This window comes from Lithobates pipiens, unplaced genomic scaffold, assembly GCF_037356315.1.
Source record: "Lithobates pipiens isolate NorthernLeopardFrog02 unplaced genomic scaffold, aLitPip1_a1.2 Scaffold_23, whole genome shotgun sequence".
NCBI classification, from domain to species: Eukaryota; Metazoa; Chordata; class Amphibia; order Anura; family Ranidae; genus Lithobates; species Lithobates pipiens.
In genome coordinates, this window is record NW_027507785.1 from 333,943,106 (window position 1) to 333,962,515 (window position 19,410).

Sequence of the window (19,410 nt, forward strand, 5' to 3'; positions counted from 1 at the left end):
CTCAGGTAAATTGACCTACTCTACCTGTCCTTTTCCTCTTGCCCCCCTTCCCTTCTTCGTGCCTCTCCTAATATACCCCTCCCCCCCTATCCGCTGCAGACGCAGTTGTACTTCTTTCCTACCCTATACTGTCCTTTTCTCTCCTCCTCTCCCTCTTTTCTTACATCTCAACCTTTCCCTGGTCTGAATGTCGTGAAGCCTGAGCTACTGGAGCTGGTAGATGGTGGGCTGGGATCCCTACTTTAGCCCTGGGGCTGCCAGGCGAGAATTTCCGAGATTGGCAGAGGGAGGCGTTTCGGCCGACCCTCTGTGGTGACACCGGACTCCCGGGATACGCTGGCGGTGGAGGGTGGCTAGCTGGCGGCTGTTAGGGGCCCCCCCCCCCCTCTCTACCCTAGTGACGGGAAGGTGTCCATTCTTCAGGTAACTTTTATACCAGAGTAGTCCCGGGGCCTATTGGGGTAATTTTTTTCTTTTTGCCCTTGCAACTATATGGTTTCACCAGCCCACCTACTATATGTATACCCACGATATTCTTCCACTCTTTACGACTCTATGACCTCTCTATGTACGTTTCTCTGTTCAACTTACATACTGTTAAACTGACCCTAGAGCGGCTTTTCTGAGGCCGATAAGTATTGCACTTAAATGTGATGTTGGACTTGTCTTGTATTTCATGTTTCTGTTATATTGCAATAAATACTGATTACACAAAAAAAAATACGTGTGACCCGTGTGTCCTTCTGGTTTATTTTCGTGTTTCCGATCATGCGTGGTGTTTGTCGAGCGACTTATCGGAACGCATACTGTACGCACGACACGAGTGCCGTGCGATGGCCTGTCAACCGACCAAAGTTTTCCTGTTTGTCCCTTCGGATTTGGTTGGACGGACTGTCGTGATCGGCTGTCAAAAGCTGCGTACTAACGATCAAATTATCGAACGATCTGTCCAAAAGCGACTTTTGTGGTCCGATAATCGGAATGTGTGTACGGGGCATTGGCAGTGGAAGAATTTCACCTTTACAAGGTATATGCCCAACCCCCAAAAAAGTAACAAAAATCCCAAAAATAAAATGACATTTAACTTTTTAGAACCTTCCCTGGAAAAACAAAATAAAAACCCGAAAAAAAAAGAAAAACAAAATAAAATAAAAAAAACTAAATAAAATAAAAAAAACAACAAAATAAAAAAAACAACAAAATAAAAAAAAAAAACAACAAAATAAAAAAAAAAAACAACAAAATAAAAAAACAACAAAATAAAACACCACTGCCCCACCCATAAAAGGAAGCTATTCATTAACATTTTTGAGGCTATTCATTTATACACAACATTGTAAACATATAACTTATATTACATGTGCTTCGCATTTCTCCTTTTTCTTCTTTTCCCTGCTTAATTTACAGTTAAAAAAATATATCACAAAACGGCACAAAATGGGGGAAAAAAAAAAAGAAAACAAAAACCATGAAGTTCATAAAAAAAATGCGGACGATCAAGGGGGAGGGGTCTGTACAAGGTCCCATCGCTGCTTCCGGCGAGTCTGCGGTCACACGCAGGACAGAAGGGGGGGGGGGGGGGTGGAATCCGTGGGGGGGGGGGGCGAGCTCGTGGGGAAGGAGGAGGTGTAAACAAAAACCTGTCTGGATAGCGAGTCCTCGGCTCCGCCTATAATTCGCTGTTAAGGGGGTTAAAATCAGCAGCAGGAACAGGGAGAAGAGAAAAGGTGGAGAGCGGCGCGGTGGGCGGGGTCTGCGGTTCCTCCCCCGTTAGTGCTAATGGAAGGAAGTGAGGACGTGGAAGCCACAAGAGTTCAGTCTGTCGGGAAATGTCCGTTTTCTTCCTCTTATAATTTATTTTTACTCCATAATAAAGTCTATTAAAGTGTCTTTGAGCTTCCGAATGTCCCTCTGTCACATTTTGGGCCTCAGCCTCCGGAAAGGAGAAGGTGTGAGGACAAACAAGGTGTGGGGGTGGGGGGATGGGAGGTGGGGACTAGCGGTGTGTGGGGGGGGGGGGGGGGGGAGGCCGGAGCGGTGTCAGTCCATCTTCACACGGCTTTCACAAGTAGACGCGTCTCAAATCCCCAGGTGATGTGATGGTGTTACACTGCGGACACAGCTTCTTCGCTCCCTGAAACATGGACAAGAAAAGACGCCCGTTAGACAAAAGGCACTTCTATCGTACAATGGCAAGCACAGCGGCCCTACAGCACCGGGGTCCTGAACTCAATACCTACAGTGTAGAATTCTTGTTATGTATCGCCTCCTACAAGCCAAATACATCCCGGTACACGGGTCACACCTTTAGCCATTAACCACTTGAGTACTGCGGCTACAGGCCAGGGGACGTACCTGTACACCACCCGGCACATGGGTGACTGCTATGTCCTCCAGACATAACGGATTGCAGCTCCTGGTACCGGGCCCCTATGTGTGGCCGGGGCATCACATGATCACAATGTGAACACAGGTACCATGTGATAGCTGTGGGCCAATCACAGTGCCCTGTACCCTGTGATAGCTGTGGGCTAATCAGAGCATCACAATAGTAAATCACAGCTCCTATGTATGAAACCCAATCATAACAGTTCAAAACATTGAACTCATGATCATCACTGTAACAGCAATAAAAAAAAAAAAAAAAAACTCATCAGCTCAGACGTCCCCCCCCCCAGAGTAGAACAGTGTCACCAACTATACTGATGACAGGATGTAAAAAAAAAAAAAAAAAAAAAAAGTAAAAGTAAATAAAAAATAGTAGCGAAAAAAAAAAAAAAAATAAAAAAAAAAAAAGTAAAAAAATAAAATCCCAAATGTCATTTAAATTTCTTAGTTCGACACAAAAAAAGTGCCAAAAAAAAAAATATAAAAAATTAATAAAACAAACAAAAAACAAACAAACACACCATGGCCTCCTACTAAATACCTTGGACTGTTGTACTTTCCAAAAAGGGGTCATTTAGGGGGTATTGGTTGTCCTGACATTTTAGGGCCTCAAGAAAACGAGACTGGCCATCAATACATCAGGATCGATTGATTTTTAAATATATATTCCATGGTTTGTGGACCCTATAACTTTCCTACAGACTAAATAATACACGGATTTGGGTTATTTTCACCAAAGAAATGTAGCTGAATATGTTTTGGCCTAAATTTATAAAGAAAATGTGATTTTATTGGATATGTTTTATAACGGAAAGTAGAAATATTTTTTCTGTTATGTTCCGTCTTTTTTTTGTTTATATAGCAAAAAAAAAAACAAAAAAAAAAAAAAAAAACACAAAACTTAGTAGTGATAATTGTATAGATCTCATTTGGGTACCGTGTTGCATGACCGCACAATTGTCAGTTAAAGTAGTGCAGTGCTAAATGGCAAAAAAAAAAGGCCTGGTCATAAAGGGGGTAAAAAATGCCCCTTCACCCCCCCAGATCTACTTTAGCTCCCTACACCTCTAGCCACAATATATTTTTTTTTTTTTGTCTGGCCAAACCACCCCCCCCTCCCCCCACTATTCCTACTTAGGCAAGGATGACCTGCCCCCCCCCCCCCCCCCCCCCATAGGCTCCTGTATGTAAAGGTCATTGGAGCAGGGACACAATGGGCGGACCTGAAGGCGTGTCATCAGGACCGGCTGCTGAATGTGGAAGAGACCGCCGGCTCTCGATGGTGTCAGAGAAGAAGATGGCGGTGTCGGACTTGGGCTGTGGAAGCGGATCACAGCAGGACAATGCTGAATTCGCTGGGCAGGTGAATTTGTGGAGCGAGAACAACCCTGCATAATAGGCAAGAGGGGGGTGGGGGGGGAGAAAAAAAAAAGCACAATAGTGAAATTCTGTTATCCCTCTGTCCCTAAAAACTCTCATACATATTTCTCTGTCATAACTGGCGGAAAATACCCGGTGATTCCGCACTTCATCTTCTCCTTCTTTAGCTTTCTGACCACACTAGGCATGTAAGCAGATCCCTGTTGGCATGGTCACTTTGGATCAGCTTAGCTCCTAATGCTCTTACAGGACACTGTGCCCACTCACGGTGTGCCTGTAGCCAGCTTGCCTGATACGACCCCCTGCCCTACTTTCTTTTGGTTGTATTTAATCTTGCTAAATAAAACTAAAAAAGGACAGAAAATGTCAAAAAACATAAATTTTTACAAATAATCTTTCTTCATACATTTAGGCCAAACTGTATTCTGCTACATTTCTTTGGTGACAATATCGCAAATCGGTGTATTTAGTGTATCAGTGTATTTAGTGTATTTAGTGTGTAGGAAAGCTATAGCATCCAAAAAGTATTCACAGCGCTTCACTTATTCCACATTTTGTTACGTTACAGCCTTATTCAAAAATGGGTTAAATTCATAATTTTCCTCAAAAATTCTACAAACAATTCCCTATAATGACAACGTGAAAGAAGTCCCCCATTTACACAAGTATCACAGGCTCCTCCCATGTACAGACGTATCGCAGGCTCCTCCCATGTGCAGACGTATCGCAGGCTCCTCCCATGTGCAGACGTATCGCAGGCTCCTCCCATGTGCAGACGTATCGCAGGCTCCTCCCATGTGCAGACGTATCGCAGGCTCCTCCCATGTGCAGACGTATCGCAGGCTCCTCCCATGTGCAGACGTATCGCAGGCTCCTCCCATGTGCAGACGTATCGCAGGCTCCTCCCATGTGCAGACGTATCGCAGGCTCCTCCCATGTGCAGACTTATCGCAGGCTCCTCCCATGTACAGACGTATCGCAGGCTCCTCCCATGTACAGACGTATCGCAGGCTCCTCCCATGTACAGACGTATCGCAGGCTCCTCCCATGTACAGACGTATCGCAGGCTCCTCCCATGTAGACGTATCGCAGGCTCCTCCCATGTAGACGTATCGCAGGCTCCTCCCATGTAGACGTATCGCAGGCTCCTCCCATGTAGACGTATCGCAGGCTCCTCCCATGTACAGACGTATCGCAGGCTCCTCCCATGTCCAGACGTATCACAGGCTCCTCCCATGTCCAGGCGTATCGCAGGCTCCTCCCATGTACAGACGTATCACAGCCTTTCCTCAATACTTTGGTGAAGCTCCTTTGGCACCAATTACAGCCTCCAGTCTTGTTGAGTATGATGTATGGTGAGTATGATGTATGATGTATGATGAGTATGATGTATGAGGAGTATGAGGCTACAAGCTCGGCACTCCTATTTCTGGGCAGTTTCTCCCATTCTTTGCAAGACCTCTCAAGCTCCATCAGGTTGGATGGGGAAGGTCGGTGCTCAGCCATCTTCAGATCTCTCCAGAGATGTTCAATCGGACTCAAGTCTGGGCCACTCAAGGACATTCACAGAGTTGTCCCGTAGACACTCCTTTGTTATCTTGGCTGGGTGCTGAGGGTTGTTGTCCTGTTGGAAGATGAACCTTCACCCCAGTCTGAGGTCCAGAGAGCTCTGGAGCCGGTTTTCATCAAGGATGTCTCTGTGCATTGCTGCATTCATCTTTCCCTCAATCCTGACTAGTCTCCCAGTTCCTGCCACTGAAAAACATCCCCACAGCATGATGCTGCCACCACCATGCTTCACTGTAGGGTATTGGTCAGGTGATGAGCGGTGCCTGGGTTTCCTCCAGACATGGCGCTTGCCATTCAGGCCAAAGAGTTCATTCATCAGACCAGAGAATTTTGTTTCTGATGGTCAGAGTCCTTCAGGTGCCTTTTGGCAAACTCTAGGTGGTCTGTCATGTGCCTTTTACTGAGGAGTGGCTTCCGTCTGGCCCCTCTACCATACAGGCCTGATTGGTGGAGGACTGCAGAGATGGTTGTTCTTCTGGAAGGTTCTCCTCTCTCCACAGAGAAACGCTGGAGCTGTCAGAGTGACCATCGGGTTCTTGGTCACCTTCCTAAGGCCCTCCTCCCCCGATCACTCAGTTTGGCCAGGCGGCCGCTCTAGGAAGAGTCCTGGTGGTTCCAAACTTCTTCCATCTGCAGATGATGGAGGCCACTGTGCTCATTGGGGCCTTCAATGCTGCAGAAATGTTTCTGTACCCCTCCCCCGATCTGTGCCTCCATACAATCTCATAGGTCTACAGACAATTCCTTGGACTTCATAGCTTGGTTTGTGCTCTGACATGCACTGTTACCTGTGGGACCTTCTATAGACAGGTGTGTGCCTTTCCAAATCATGTCCAATCACCTGAATTTACCACAGGTGACCTCCAATCAGGTTGTAGAAACATCTCAAGGATGATCAGTGGACACAGGATGGACCTGAGCTCAATTCGGAGTGTCATGGCAAAGGACGCAGTACTGGCGGGCAACGGGAGGAGCCTCCGAGTACTGGCGGGCAACGGGAGGAGCCTCCGAGTACTGGCGGGCAACGGGAGGAGCCTCCGAGTACTTGCGGGCTACGGGAGGAGCCTCCGATACTTATGTACACAAGTATCAGAGGCTCCTCCCTGTGCACACAAGTATCAGAGGCTCCTCCCTGTGCACACAAGTATCATAGGCTCCTCCCCGTGCACACAAGTATCAGAGGCTCCTCCCCGTGCACACAAGTATCAGAGGCTCCTCCCCGTGCACACAAGTATCATAGGCTCCTCCCCGTGCACACAAGTATCAGAGGCTCCTCCCCGTGCACATAGGTGTGTATATATATATATATATATATATATATATATATATTCTTTTTACACAATGTCATTATGGGGGATTGTTTGTAGAATTTTGAGGAAAATAATGAATGTAATCCATTTTGGAATAAGGTTGTAACATAACATGTGGCAAAAGTGAAGCGCTGTGAATATTTTCCGGATGCGCTGTATATCTGAAAATCAATTAATCCTGATGTGCCGGCGGCTGATCATATTTCTTGAGGCCCCAAAAACGCCAGGCCCAGTACAAATACCCCCTCCAAATGACCCCCTTTTTAGAAAGTAGACAGTCCAAGGTATTTAGTAAGTGGCATGGCGAGTGTTTTGAAGTCATTTTTTTGAAGGTGAAGAAATGAAACACTTTTTTTTTTTTTACATACTGTCACCAGTACAATATAGAGTCACAATATGGTGTAATGGTGACCAGGGACACTGACTGATATGTTTACAAATAAAAACCAAAGTAAATATTTTTTTATTCAATTTGTTTTTAACATTTTGGCCCAAGTACCATGTAATAGCTGTGGGACAATCAAAGCATCACTCTATAGGAAAAACTATGATGACATGCAATCATAACAGCTTTGTTGGCCTAGTGATCCTGAGGTCGCATAGTCACCATATAGTGATCACATGATCCCTGGGCCACTCAAAACAGCCGGGTACCGGGAGCTGCAATTTGCTGTGTCCACCCCGTGGGGGAGCTGGATGGCATACATGTACTTGATTCAGCCTGCCCGTGCTGCCCGCAGTAAATGCGCTGTGGGCGGGCGGCAATTGGTTAATGTTGGAACGTTTTTCTGCTTTCTATTTCACATAAACTTTAATAGTTCGCAATCTGCCCTCCTAGAACCTCTTCCAAATAAAGAAAAAAAAAAAGCCCACCTTTGAAGATCCCTCGAAATTCCCACCTGTTCCAGCAGAACCCCCAGCCTTTTAATTCAGCCTCTCCCACCACCTGCCCCCCCCCCCCAACCCCCCCAGTTTGGATGACGCCAGCTCCGTCGCCGAGCTCTATCGTTACCCCATAATAGCGCACCTGCCCTGCTAAACTAGTTTTATAAGATGGGCGAGATATTGGCGTCTTTCATCCTCTTGCATATAAAATGGTTTCCTCCTGCAAGCTGCTCCACGCCTCCCCTTCAAGCCTATTAAAACCCCAAATTGCTTATTGCAAAGTAAAAAAATAAAAAGAAGTATGTTGTAGCAGATTTGAGCGCTCACAGATGAGACTGTTACATATTACAGAATTTGTCGGTATAATCGATGGACCCCCCCCCCCCCCAGCTTCATCGTTCATTGGACAGGTAAGCTTTATTTTTTAATTGAATCGATGAGGACCTGACAAAAAACGCACATCGGTCAGGAAGGGGAGGTATACAGAAAGGTAGGTAATATTTAAAGGTCCAGAAAGATGGGGGGCCGGAGAGAGGGTGGCAGGGGGGTTGTTGGCAGAGGTAAAGGGCAGACTTAACGAGATTACACACATCGACTTTGATCAAGACACAAAAGCAGCGAGGCGTTCCAAGGCTTTTATTGGCATCTTCGGGCTACATTTTAATGGTTACATTAGTAGCCGGCTATTTCAGGCAGCGAGGACTGGTTTAATAAATTGAGGGCTGAGGGGCGGGGGTGGGGGGCTCCTGGAACACATGAGAGGATGCTTATTAATTGTTTCCCAGCACAAGTGCCAAGATCCTTAATGTGTGTATATGTTTCTAATCCGCCGGCTGGGAACGCGCGCTCTCCGCGCCACAATACAGCCAGATGTAACGCTGGTGCAAATGCGGAATCGCCTGCCAGAACTGCCGATGAGGCATTGTGTAAAAGGAGAGAGTATTGGGTATTGCTGACTGGAGGGCTGTATGAGGAACTACAAACCCCAGCATACCCCACTAGCCAGGACAAAGGCGGATACACTGGAGGGCTGTATGAGGAACTACAAACCCCAGCATACCCCACTAGCCAGGACAAAGGCGGACACACTGGAGGAGGGCTGTATGAGGAACTACAAACCCCAGCATACCCCACTAGCCAGGACAAAGGTGGACACACTGGAGAGCTGTATGAGGAACTACAAACCCCAGCATACCCCACTAGCCAGGACAAAGGCAGACACACTGGAGGGCTGTATGAGGAACTACAAACCCCAGCATACCCCACTAGCCAGGACAAAGGCGGACACACTGGAGGAGGGCTGTATGAGGAACTACAAACCCCAGCATACCCCACTAGCCAGGGCAAAGGCGGACAACATTGGAGGGCTGTATGAGGAACTACAAACCCCAGCATACCCCACTAACCAGGACAAAGGTGGACACACTGGAGAAGGGCTGTATGAGAAACTACAAATCCCAGCATACCCCACTAGCCAGGACAAAGGCGGATACACTGGAGGGCTGTATGAGGAACTACAAACCCCAGCATACCCCACTAGCCAGGACAAAGGCGGATACACTGGAGGGCTGTGTGAGGAACTACAAACCCCAGCACTCCCCACTGGCCAGGACAAAGGCAGACACACTGGAGAGCTGTATGAGGAACTACAAACCCCAGCATACCCCACTAGCCAGGGCAAAGGCGGACACACTGGAGAAGGGCTGTATGAGGAACTACAAACCCCAGCATACCCCACTAGCCAGGACAAAGGCGGATACACTGGAGGGCTGCATGAGGAACTACAAATCCCAGCATACCCCACTGGCCAGGACAAAGGCGGATACACTATATAAAGCTCAGTTTACTGGTAAAAATATATGCGAAATGCAAGACTCCAGTGGGTGTAAAAAGAAGTCCACTTGGCGACTTCAGACTGTAGGCTTACTGGGGACAAGTGTGGGGTGTACCAAGATGGCCAATGCCGGAACGTCATTAAGGTTGCATTTTCTGATGGGTAGCGGCTTTCCAATAGAACACAACCGCTCTCCTCTTGTTTGGTCCCATTTCAGGTATCCACGTCACTGCCTGACCAGAGGGGGGTCCTCTCAGGGTCCAGAGGAGTGATGGGAGTGCAAGGGGACAGTTAAGGATTGGTAGGCCATTCCATGATGGGCTCAGCCTGTGGACTTAAGCGAGTATGTCTTTTTCAGAAGTTGAAAAAATAAAACAATCAAAGGACAAAAAAAAAAGTGCTGCATGCATTCAGAGACGGGATCATTTTTGCCTGCAGAGGACCTTCAAAAGAAATCTACACTGGGTACTACATAGGAGCTCTCATTTTTTTTTTTTTTTTAAATCCAACTAGTCTGGTTGCCATGGCAATTCCCTAACTTCCCTACTTGGGGACCTAGAACCATTGTGCAGCATTTGCAGCCAGAAGCTGTCACAGAAACCTCCTCCTCAGTGGCAGTGAATGCTGGGATTTGTAGTTCTTCACAACCTGAGGGATTCACAGGTTGCCCACCCATCTTACAGACCCTGCTGAAGTTGAAAACTCTCCAGAGACGGGACTAACTGCACCAATTAGAGGCGTCTAGGCCGGGCCCTGATCCTGGGACGACATGAAAGAGTCGAGCTAATGATGTGAGGCTGCAGTGCTGAGAACCCAACAATGTAAGAGAAGCTGAAGTAATCCGCCCGCAGGAGAACGGCTGCGCTTATAAAACTGTAAACAGATTTTCTGTTCCGTAATTAGAGCGCCCCCCCATCTACCTCCACCCAGAATGGCTGTGAAATGGCCCCGGGCCTTACCAAAGTGCGCAGCCAGCATTCCTCGCAGTGCACGTGCCAGCACTGAATGGACGTCAGGGGCATTGTGTACGAATCCTGGAGAGGAGAACACAGGAATTAGTTCTACAGACATTCCACCATTAAAACATTACTCAGCTGTGATTTATGTGTAAAAAGGGCAGAACAACAGTCCAAAAAAGCTACAATTATATCCTATGGGGTCCCAACGCCTCTCATAGGGCCACAGGGAAAAGTTAGAGTATTTGGGCTAGATCAGCCGTCAGATCCATTTTCAATGGATACCGCTTCAGACTCGCATCCCAAGCACCCCCCTTTAGATGGGCACTACAGTTATCAGGATATCCTGTTCTAAAATGTGTATCTCTTCGCTGGAGGGGAAGCTGTACAAGAATCTCCAGGCTTCTGCTCCATTCATTCTGTGGATTTCTGCTTCCTCCACCTCTCCTGCTGCTTCATCATCATTCCCCCACCAGTTATCAGGGGGACATCTCTACCATGACGGCCCTCTCCACACAGAATCACGGTGCACACCAAGACGTGGTAAGGCAATAATGGTGAAAGTCAGTTGCAGCGACAACACACTCGAGGACAAGGGCCGCTAAAAGAAATAATGGGGCCCAATAAAGTCTACCCTGGCCACATCTACAGGGGGGCTCATCCTGCTTCCAATCTGACCCCCCCCCCCCCCCCTCCCCTGTTTACCCAATATGGCAGTACTGCTTTAACCCCTATAGGAGGCCCTGCCCTCAGTGCTCCTGCCTCTTCTCATATCTCATCAGTAGGGTGGAACAGGACTGCCACTCCCAGATGAATCATCTACATGGGGCCTAATCCTGCTTCCAATCTGAATCCTCTACATGGCGGCTCATCCTGCTTCCAATCTGAATCCTCTACATGGGGCCTAATCCTGCTTCCAATCTGAATCCTCTACATGGAGGCTCATCCTGATTCCAATCTGAATCCTCTACATGGTGGCTCATCCTGCTTCCAATCTGAATCCTCTACATGGAGGCTCATCCTGCTTCCAATCTGAATCCTCTACATGGAGGCTCATCCTGCTTCCAATCTGAATCCTCTACATGGAGGCTCATCCTGCTTCCAATCTGAATCCTCTACATGGAAGCTCATCCTGCTTCCAATCTGAATCCTCTACATGGAAGCTCATCCTGCTTCCAATCTGAATCCTCTACATGGAGGCTCATCCTGCTTCCAATCTGAATCCTCTACATGGAGGCTCATCCTGCTTCCAATCTGAATCCTCTACATGGCGGCTCATCCTGCTTCCAATCTGAATCCTCTACATGGCGGCTCATCCTGCTTCCAATCTGAATCCTCTACATGGAGGCTCATCCTGTTTCCAATCTGAATCCTCTACATGGAGGCTCATCCTGTTTCCAATCTGAATCCTCTACATGGAGGCTCATCCTGCTTCCAATCTGAATCCTCTACATGGCGGCTCATCCTGCTTCCAATCTGAATCCTCTACATGGCGGCTCATCCTGCTTCCAATCTGAATCCTCTACATGGAGGCTCATCCTGCTTCCAATCTGAATCCTCTACATGGAGGCTCATCCTGCTTCCAATCTGAATCCTCTACATGGAGGCTCATCCTGCTTCCAATCTGAATCCTCTACATGGAGGCTCATCCTGCTTCCAATCTGAATCCTCTACATGGCGGCTCATCCTGCTTCCAATCTGAATCCTCTACATGGAGGCTCATCCTGCTTCCAATCTGAATCCTCTACATGGCGGCTCATCCTGCTTCCAATCTGAATCCTCTACATGGCGGCTCATCCTGCTTCCAATCTGAATCCTCTACATGGAGGCTCATCCTGCTTCCAATCTGAATCCTCTACATGGAGGCTCATCCTGCTTCCAATCTGAATCCTCTACATGGAGGCTCATCCTGCTTCCAATCTGAATCCTCTACATGGAGGCTCATCCTGCTTCCAATCTGAAACCTCTACATGGAGGCTCATCCTGCTTCCAATCTGAATCCTCTACATGGAGGCTCATCCTGCTTCCAATCTGAATCCACTACATGGAAGCTCATCCTGCTTCCAATCTGAATCCTCTACATGGAGGCTCATCCTGCTTCCAATCTGAATCCTCTACATGGAGGCTCATCCTGCTTCCAATCTGAATCCTCTACATGGAGGCTCATCCTGCTTCCAATCTGAATCCTCTACATGGAGGCTCATCCTGCTTCCAATCTGAATCCTCTACATGGAGGCTCATCCTGCTTCCAATCTGAATCCTCTACATGGGAGGCTCATCCTGCTTCCAATCTGAATCCTCTACATGGAGGCTCATCCTGCTTCCAATCTGAATCCTCTACATGGAGGCTCATCCTGCTTCCAATCTGAACCCACTTGCCGCCCCCCAGAAAACCTGATGCGGCCGAATATGGTAGTACTGCTTAAACCCCTATAGGAAGCCCTGCCCTCAGTGCTTCTGATCTTCCCTCTGCTCCTATGTCATCAGGAGTGTAGGAACAGAACTACCACTCCCAGACCTCATCTACATGGGGCTCATCCTGCTTTTAAATCTGAAGACCCCCCCCCCCACTGACACGATGTGGCCCAATATGGCAGTACTGACTGAACCCCTATAGGAGGCCCTGGCCCTCAGTTCTCCTGATCTTGCTCCTTCTCATATGTCATTAGTAGGGTGCGAACAGGACTGCCACTCCCAAACCCCATTTGCATGGGGGTTTATCCTGCTTCTAAGCCGCACCTGGGACCCCCTTGCTCATCCGATGGGGCCTAGTATAGGTGTACTGCCTGTACCCCCCTCCCACGTTTCACAGGCCTAATGTTCCTCTGCTTGCCTTTTTATTCACAGGTTCGTCATACATGTCCTCAATAGAGAGGCTCTTGGGTGTCTTCTGAACTTGACTCTGAACATCAGAAAGCTCTTTAGTCCAATCAGCCAGGTTATTCACTGGTCAGCAGCCGACGTAAACAAAGGGGTGGGATGCTGATGACCCCCCAAGCCCTTGTATGGAGGCATGCCTATATTTAGTCAATGAATAGAGATGATTTTGGAAGCCGTACAAACTAATTTCTAGTCCTCTTCAATAATCGTGTCTGTCACCCTGAGTCTCCTTTAAAGGTCAGGCCTGGAGTGCAGGGTAAAGGTCACGGCTACTGACATCCTGTCCCTAAGAAATGCTGACCAGACAAAGCCCGAAAATGCACCAGGATTTGGCAAATCCCGCTGACACGGCTGTATCTGCACCACACGTCCACCACCTATCAAGACATGACTGCATTGATTGCCAGCAAGGATATGCCACTCACCATGCAAATGAGGCATTTGTAGCGGTCCCCTCGGGAGAGCTGTCTTTCCAACTCTCGGATACGTGCCTTTAATGCTTCAAACGTTGTCACCGTTGACTCTTCTGTGATCCTGGGATAAGAGAGAGACAAAAGCATTTTGTATCAAAATCCATTAATATAAACAGGAAGGATACACAAGTAAAAATACACAATACAGGGAACTGAAGCAACATAGAATCCTAAATCATGGAACAGGTAATGGGGGTTGTGTGTGCAGAAAGAAACCAGAGAATTTACTACACATATTGCATTCAATCCCAGAGCGTCCCCCCCCCACCCCCCGCGTCCCCCCCACCAGCATGTGTCCCGTCCCCCCCCGAGCGCGTCCCCGTCCTCCACCCACCCCCAGCGTGCGTCTCTCCCCCCCCCCCCCAACGTAAAGTAAAGCACTGAAAAAAAAAAAGAAAAAAATAATCACTGATCGCCGCCATTACTAATAAATTATTTTTTTATAAAAATGCCATAAATCTATCCCTTATTTTGTAAGCACTATAACTTTTGCGCAGACCAGACGCTTATTGCGATTTCTTTTTTAACCAAAAATATGTAGAAGAATACGTATCGGCCTAAACTGAGGGGGGGAAAAAAATTTTTTTTACATTTTTTGGGGGGATATTTATTATAAAAAGTAAAAAATTTTTTTTTTTCAAAAGTGTCGATTTTTTTTTTGTTTATAGTGCCAAAAAAAAAAAAAAAAAACGCAAAAGGTGATCAAATACCACCAAAAGAAAAGCTCTATTTGTGGGGAGGGGGGGGGGGGGGATAAAGGACGTCAATTTTGTTTGGGAGCCACGTCGCACGACCGCGCAATTGTCAGTTAAAGCGACGCAGTGCCGAATGGCAAAAAGAGCTCTGGTCTTTGGCCAGCCAAATGGTCCGGGGCTTAAGCGGTTAATTAGTAGTGTCCCTGTGGTGTCAACAGCCATGACCATCACCTTCAAGACACTGGCGAAAAAAAACGGAGGTAATTCCCATATGGGAGGGGTTCTATGGGAGGAACCTTCTTGCTATTGGTTGCCAGTGTCCAATCATCTAAAGGTAGCGCATAACCCAGATAGTTATGAATAGTGCTCTGTGTCCCGTGATGTACGATAAAGAAAATAAATATCACAGATTAAAGCAGCGCTCCAGGCTCCTTCAGAAAAAAAATAATAAAGTCAGCAGCTACAAATCCTGTAGCTCCTGACTTTATATTAGAACACTTACCTGTCCAGGAATCCAGCTTTTACTCACCTTCTGCCGCCACCCCCACTAAGGGAAACTGGCAGTGAAGTCTCGCGGCTTCACAACCGGTTCGCTACTGCGCAAAGCGTGCTGCGCTCTGTGAATAGGCTGGAGGCCATGGCGAAGTCAGCTGGAAGTTGTAGCGGGTACCTGTCAAAACCAGGTACCCATCCCCCCCCCCCCCCCCCAAAAAAAAGGTGTCATAGTTGGCAGACAAGAGTAGCCTCTCCTTTTGGGTGGAGCTCCACTTTAAGTAAGAGCCCTCCCAGCACATCAATAAAACTGGACTGGTGGCGAGACGCATCGCAAGGACCATAAAGCCCAAAATCGCGTGAATAAGAGAAGGCATGTGGTTTAGAGGTACAACAACCACATCTGCATGCCACCTGCCCCAAAAATCTAATCACAAAGAGAGTCAGCGACATCATACAGAGAACCAGACAAAGCTATCCATTCATATGTACAGCGTCTCTGTATGGAACACAATGGCTGCAGCCGGTGTAGAACTACAAGCCTCAGCAAGGGACATTCTGCAATACAGAAAGATGGCAATGGCCAAACCCATGATGCCAAAACATAAAAAAGGAGAGTTAAAACGATTGGCTTTAACCGATTGTGGACCACCTACTGCACTGGGATATCATGCACAGAGGGGACAGGGGCGCCGGCAGCAATAAAAACCTGACAGGGCATCTAAGCTATCTCAACCGCTTCCAAAATATATATATATATAAAAAAAAAAAAAATGCTTTATACTTGAATATAAAAAATAAAAATAATAAATAAAATATAAAAAAAACGAAGGAGGGAGAAGAAAGGGGGTGTCAGACTCAGTCTTTGTCTGCTGATGTTTCACCATACAGGAAACAGTTGAAAAGCAAAAAATAAAATAAAAAACGGAAGACAAAAAAAAAAAATAAAAAAAAAAAAAAAAACGCAAAAAACACAAAAAAACAAACAAAAAATAAAAACAATATATAAAAACAAAGAAAAAAAAAAAAAAAAAAAGAAAGAAATAAAAAAAGAAACACCACTGAAAAAACGGTGCGGAGGGGGTTGTTAGAGGGGAAACGCCCCAGAAGTCACATTCCTTATAAAAAAATATTCTTGAAGAGCTTACTGCGCTTTCAAATACTTCTAGTCTCACCTTTCTGCACGTATCACAGCTGAAGTCTCTCACCTGGTTCCGGTTTATTGCGTTTCATTTTAAGGTTTGTACAAAAAAACTAAAAAAAAATAAAAATAAAAATAATAATACAAAAAAAAAAAAAAAAAAAAAAACACGAACGTTGGGCACAATCAGCTGATCATCCATTGGCCTCCACCACAGACATGAAGACCAGTGGAGAGCGGTGTGGATAGAAGACACAGAAGGGATGGAAATATTTGCGGAGCCATTTCCAGAACATTAGCTGCGCCTTTCTCTCGGCGAGTAAAATCTGTAGGTTTCTTTTGCAACGGCGCTGAGATGGTGCGGAATGATTTATACAGACGCCGGGGGGATAAAGTTTAGAGCCGGTCTGATACAAAAGCAATCAATAGCCGGACTGCAGATCAGGGCGCTAGTTAGCTGGAAAATTAGCGCATCACTCGCTGTGCCACGCTGCGGGGAGCCGGGACGAATCAATGGCAAAGGTATTGATTTAGTTATTATCACTTCATAGGCTCCCAGACATTGTTAAATATACATTTATTAACAAGAGAAGGGAGCCGGGCGAAGGGAGGATTCCTCAGATCAGGGGCCTTCATCTGCCGCTAATCAAAAGCTCTGCGGAGACCCCGGGACAAGGGAACGGCTTTACACGCTCTCTACCACTTACCCCCCGCTGTCTGCAAACTAGGCTAAACTCCCCGCTCTGTCTTCCCTTATTAGAACAGACAGGATAAACTGGGGGAGACGGCCTGCTGGGAACAGGCTGGTCTTACTGGTTACACATGGCAGGAGGCTGCTTAACCCTGCTACTGCCAAGAGATGACGATAGAGACGAATGCTGGCCATACACTATACAAGATCGCCCGTGAGCGCAAACGATCGCGTCACCATGTAATGGCCGATAGATCGTTCAGTGGATATAAATCAATGCATTTTTCTGTTCATTTCTTTTTATATATGTACCAAGTGCAGACAGTTCAGACGGGAAACACATTAACCTTTCAATTTATCGCTCATTCGGCAGAAAATTTCCAAACTTGTCCTTCGACTTTCGACTTCAATTTTGTGCCCATTAACTGGCCCAAAAACAAACGAACTGTCTAACTGATTTTCGGACTATTTTTTGTATAGTGTATGGCCAGCATAAGATTTACCAACAATTGAGGGGTCCAGAACAACGACACCCCTAACTCTTGGGCGTCCCAGAACAACGACACCCCGACCCTTGGGCGTCCCAGAACAACGACACCCCGACCCTTGGGCGTCCCAGAACAACGACACCCGACCCTTGGGCGTCCCAGAACAACGACACCCGACCCTTGGGCGTCCCAGAACAACGACACCCGACCCTTGGGCGTCCCAGAACAACGACACCCCGACCCTTGGGCGTCCCAGAACAACGACACCCCGACCCTTGGGCGTCCCAGAACCACGACACCCCGACCTTTGGGCTTCCCAGAACCACGACACCCCGACCCTTGGGCGTCCCAGAACAACGACACCCCGACCCTTGGGCGTCCCAGAACAACGACACCCCGACCCTTGGGCGTCCCAGAACAACGACACCCCGACCCTTGGGCGTCCCAGAACAACGACACCCCGACCCTTGGGCGTCCCAGAACAACGACACCCCGACCCTTGGGCGTCCCAGAACAACGACACCCCGACCCTTGGGCGTCCCAGAACAACGACACCCCGACCCTTGGGCGTCCCAGAACAACGACACCCCGACCCTTGGGCGTCCCAGAACAACGACACCCCGACCCTTGGGCGTCCCAGAACAACGACACCCCGACCTTTGGGGGGGGTCCCAGAACAATGACACCCGACCTTTGGGGGGTCCCAGAACAATGACACCCGACCTTTGGGGGGTCCCAGAACAATGACACCCCGACCTTTAGGGGGGTCCCAGAACAATGACACCCCAACACTTGGGGTCCCAGAACAATGACACCCCGACACTTGTCATGTGCAAGCAAAAATGCTGTTTTTTCCTCTTGCATGTGATTGGGTATTCTTTCCAAAGTGAAGCTTCCCCTCATTTACTAGGTTCTTTGTAGAGTGCATAGTCTTTTTTGCCTTCAATAAATGAACCCCACTGTTTTTAGGGGTCCAAGAACAATGGCCCACTGACATGCGGGCACCAAAAACGAGGACAAGTCAACACTCAGAAGTCCCAGAACAATAACGCCCTGCCACTCGGGTCCCCAGAACACACATTGGCACTCTGTGATCCTAAAACACCACAATAATGTGTAGTGAAAATTACCTTTTAATGACAACATATGCCCCGATATATTAATTACAGAACGCTCACTCTGTGATATTTGCCCCCAATCAACCGGATTAAATGATGAGAGAATGCCCGACGATGTGGGTGACCCCAATAAATGGCAGTATTCCCCCCCATCCGCCCCCAACTGACTCTCATTTGTCATAAGTTTACCCACAGCCCAATTTTATTTTGCTGCTGAAAATTAAATTGAGCAATCTCGGCGCCGTCCCCAAGGACTCTTCCTAGCCGTTCTGTTAATTAAATTATCTTTGAATTTGCAGAGTAGAATCTTAATTGACTCTGGATTGTGCTTTCCAAACAAAATACTTCAGAGATCATACAAGTTCCTAGCAAACACCAGGTGGGAACACTAGAGGTCACGCTGATTCCACAACACCCACCACCACCACCACCCTCCCGGAGAGACAGGAACTGGAAAGCTGCACCAAACTGCATCAGTGTCATTATACTGTTACGGGGAAAAGAGAGAGAGGGGGAGGCGGCCACACACAAGCGGGGGTAGGGGCACATGAACTGTGGCTATGGACCCTGCTCTGGTCTTGATGTCAGAATCCTAAAGTGCTAGTAGAACACTGGGATGCGTGTAGAAGCTCCTAAGAGGAGTGGAGGATCAGGTAAGTATATTTACCTTTATTGTTGCCATAGATACAAAGAAGCAATTGACTCTGCAGGCACAGCCCCGCTGCAAGGGATCGATTTTTCTTTGCCTGGAGCGGTGCTGAAACCATTTGCTGCCCCGCCACACAGCACATTCACACTAGTGGGGTGGCACATGCAGATTCAGTCACATACATTTTATAAATATACACACACACACACACACACACACACGATTGAGCCTGCTGCAATTTACAAGCACGCTCCTCCTGCGACTACTGAGACCAGTAACCGGGTATCATGTGATTGCTGATTGATCACAGTGGACACATGATAACATTGTAAACAACCTGCTCTGAATGGCTTTCCACAATCTGTGGATTGTCCCACAGCAATCACATGGTACCTGGGCTACCGGTTTAGCTGCTTAGCCAATCACAATCAAAAGCATGCTGTTCATGAATGGAAACCCAT

At 47.4% G+C, this 19,410-nt stretch overlaps 1 protein-coding gene across 1 annotated transcript in view; it reads right to left on the bottom strand.

The window, feature by feature from the left end:
- Positions 1-1,299: 1,299 nt before the first annotated feature.
- The window catches only part of RNF220 (ring finger protein 220), a gene marked incomplete at its 5' end in the record, with an annotated part of 71,103 nt that continues 52,992 nt past the window's right edge, over positions 1,300-19,410 (bottom strand). Inside the window, 3 exon segments of the mRNA XM_077450745.1 lie at positions 1,300-2,134; positions 10,326-10,400; positions 13,628-13,736. Of these exon segments, the coding sequence (XP_077306871.1) occupies positions 2,063-2,134; positions 10,326-10,400; positions 13,628-13,736 (256 nt within the window).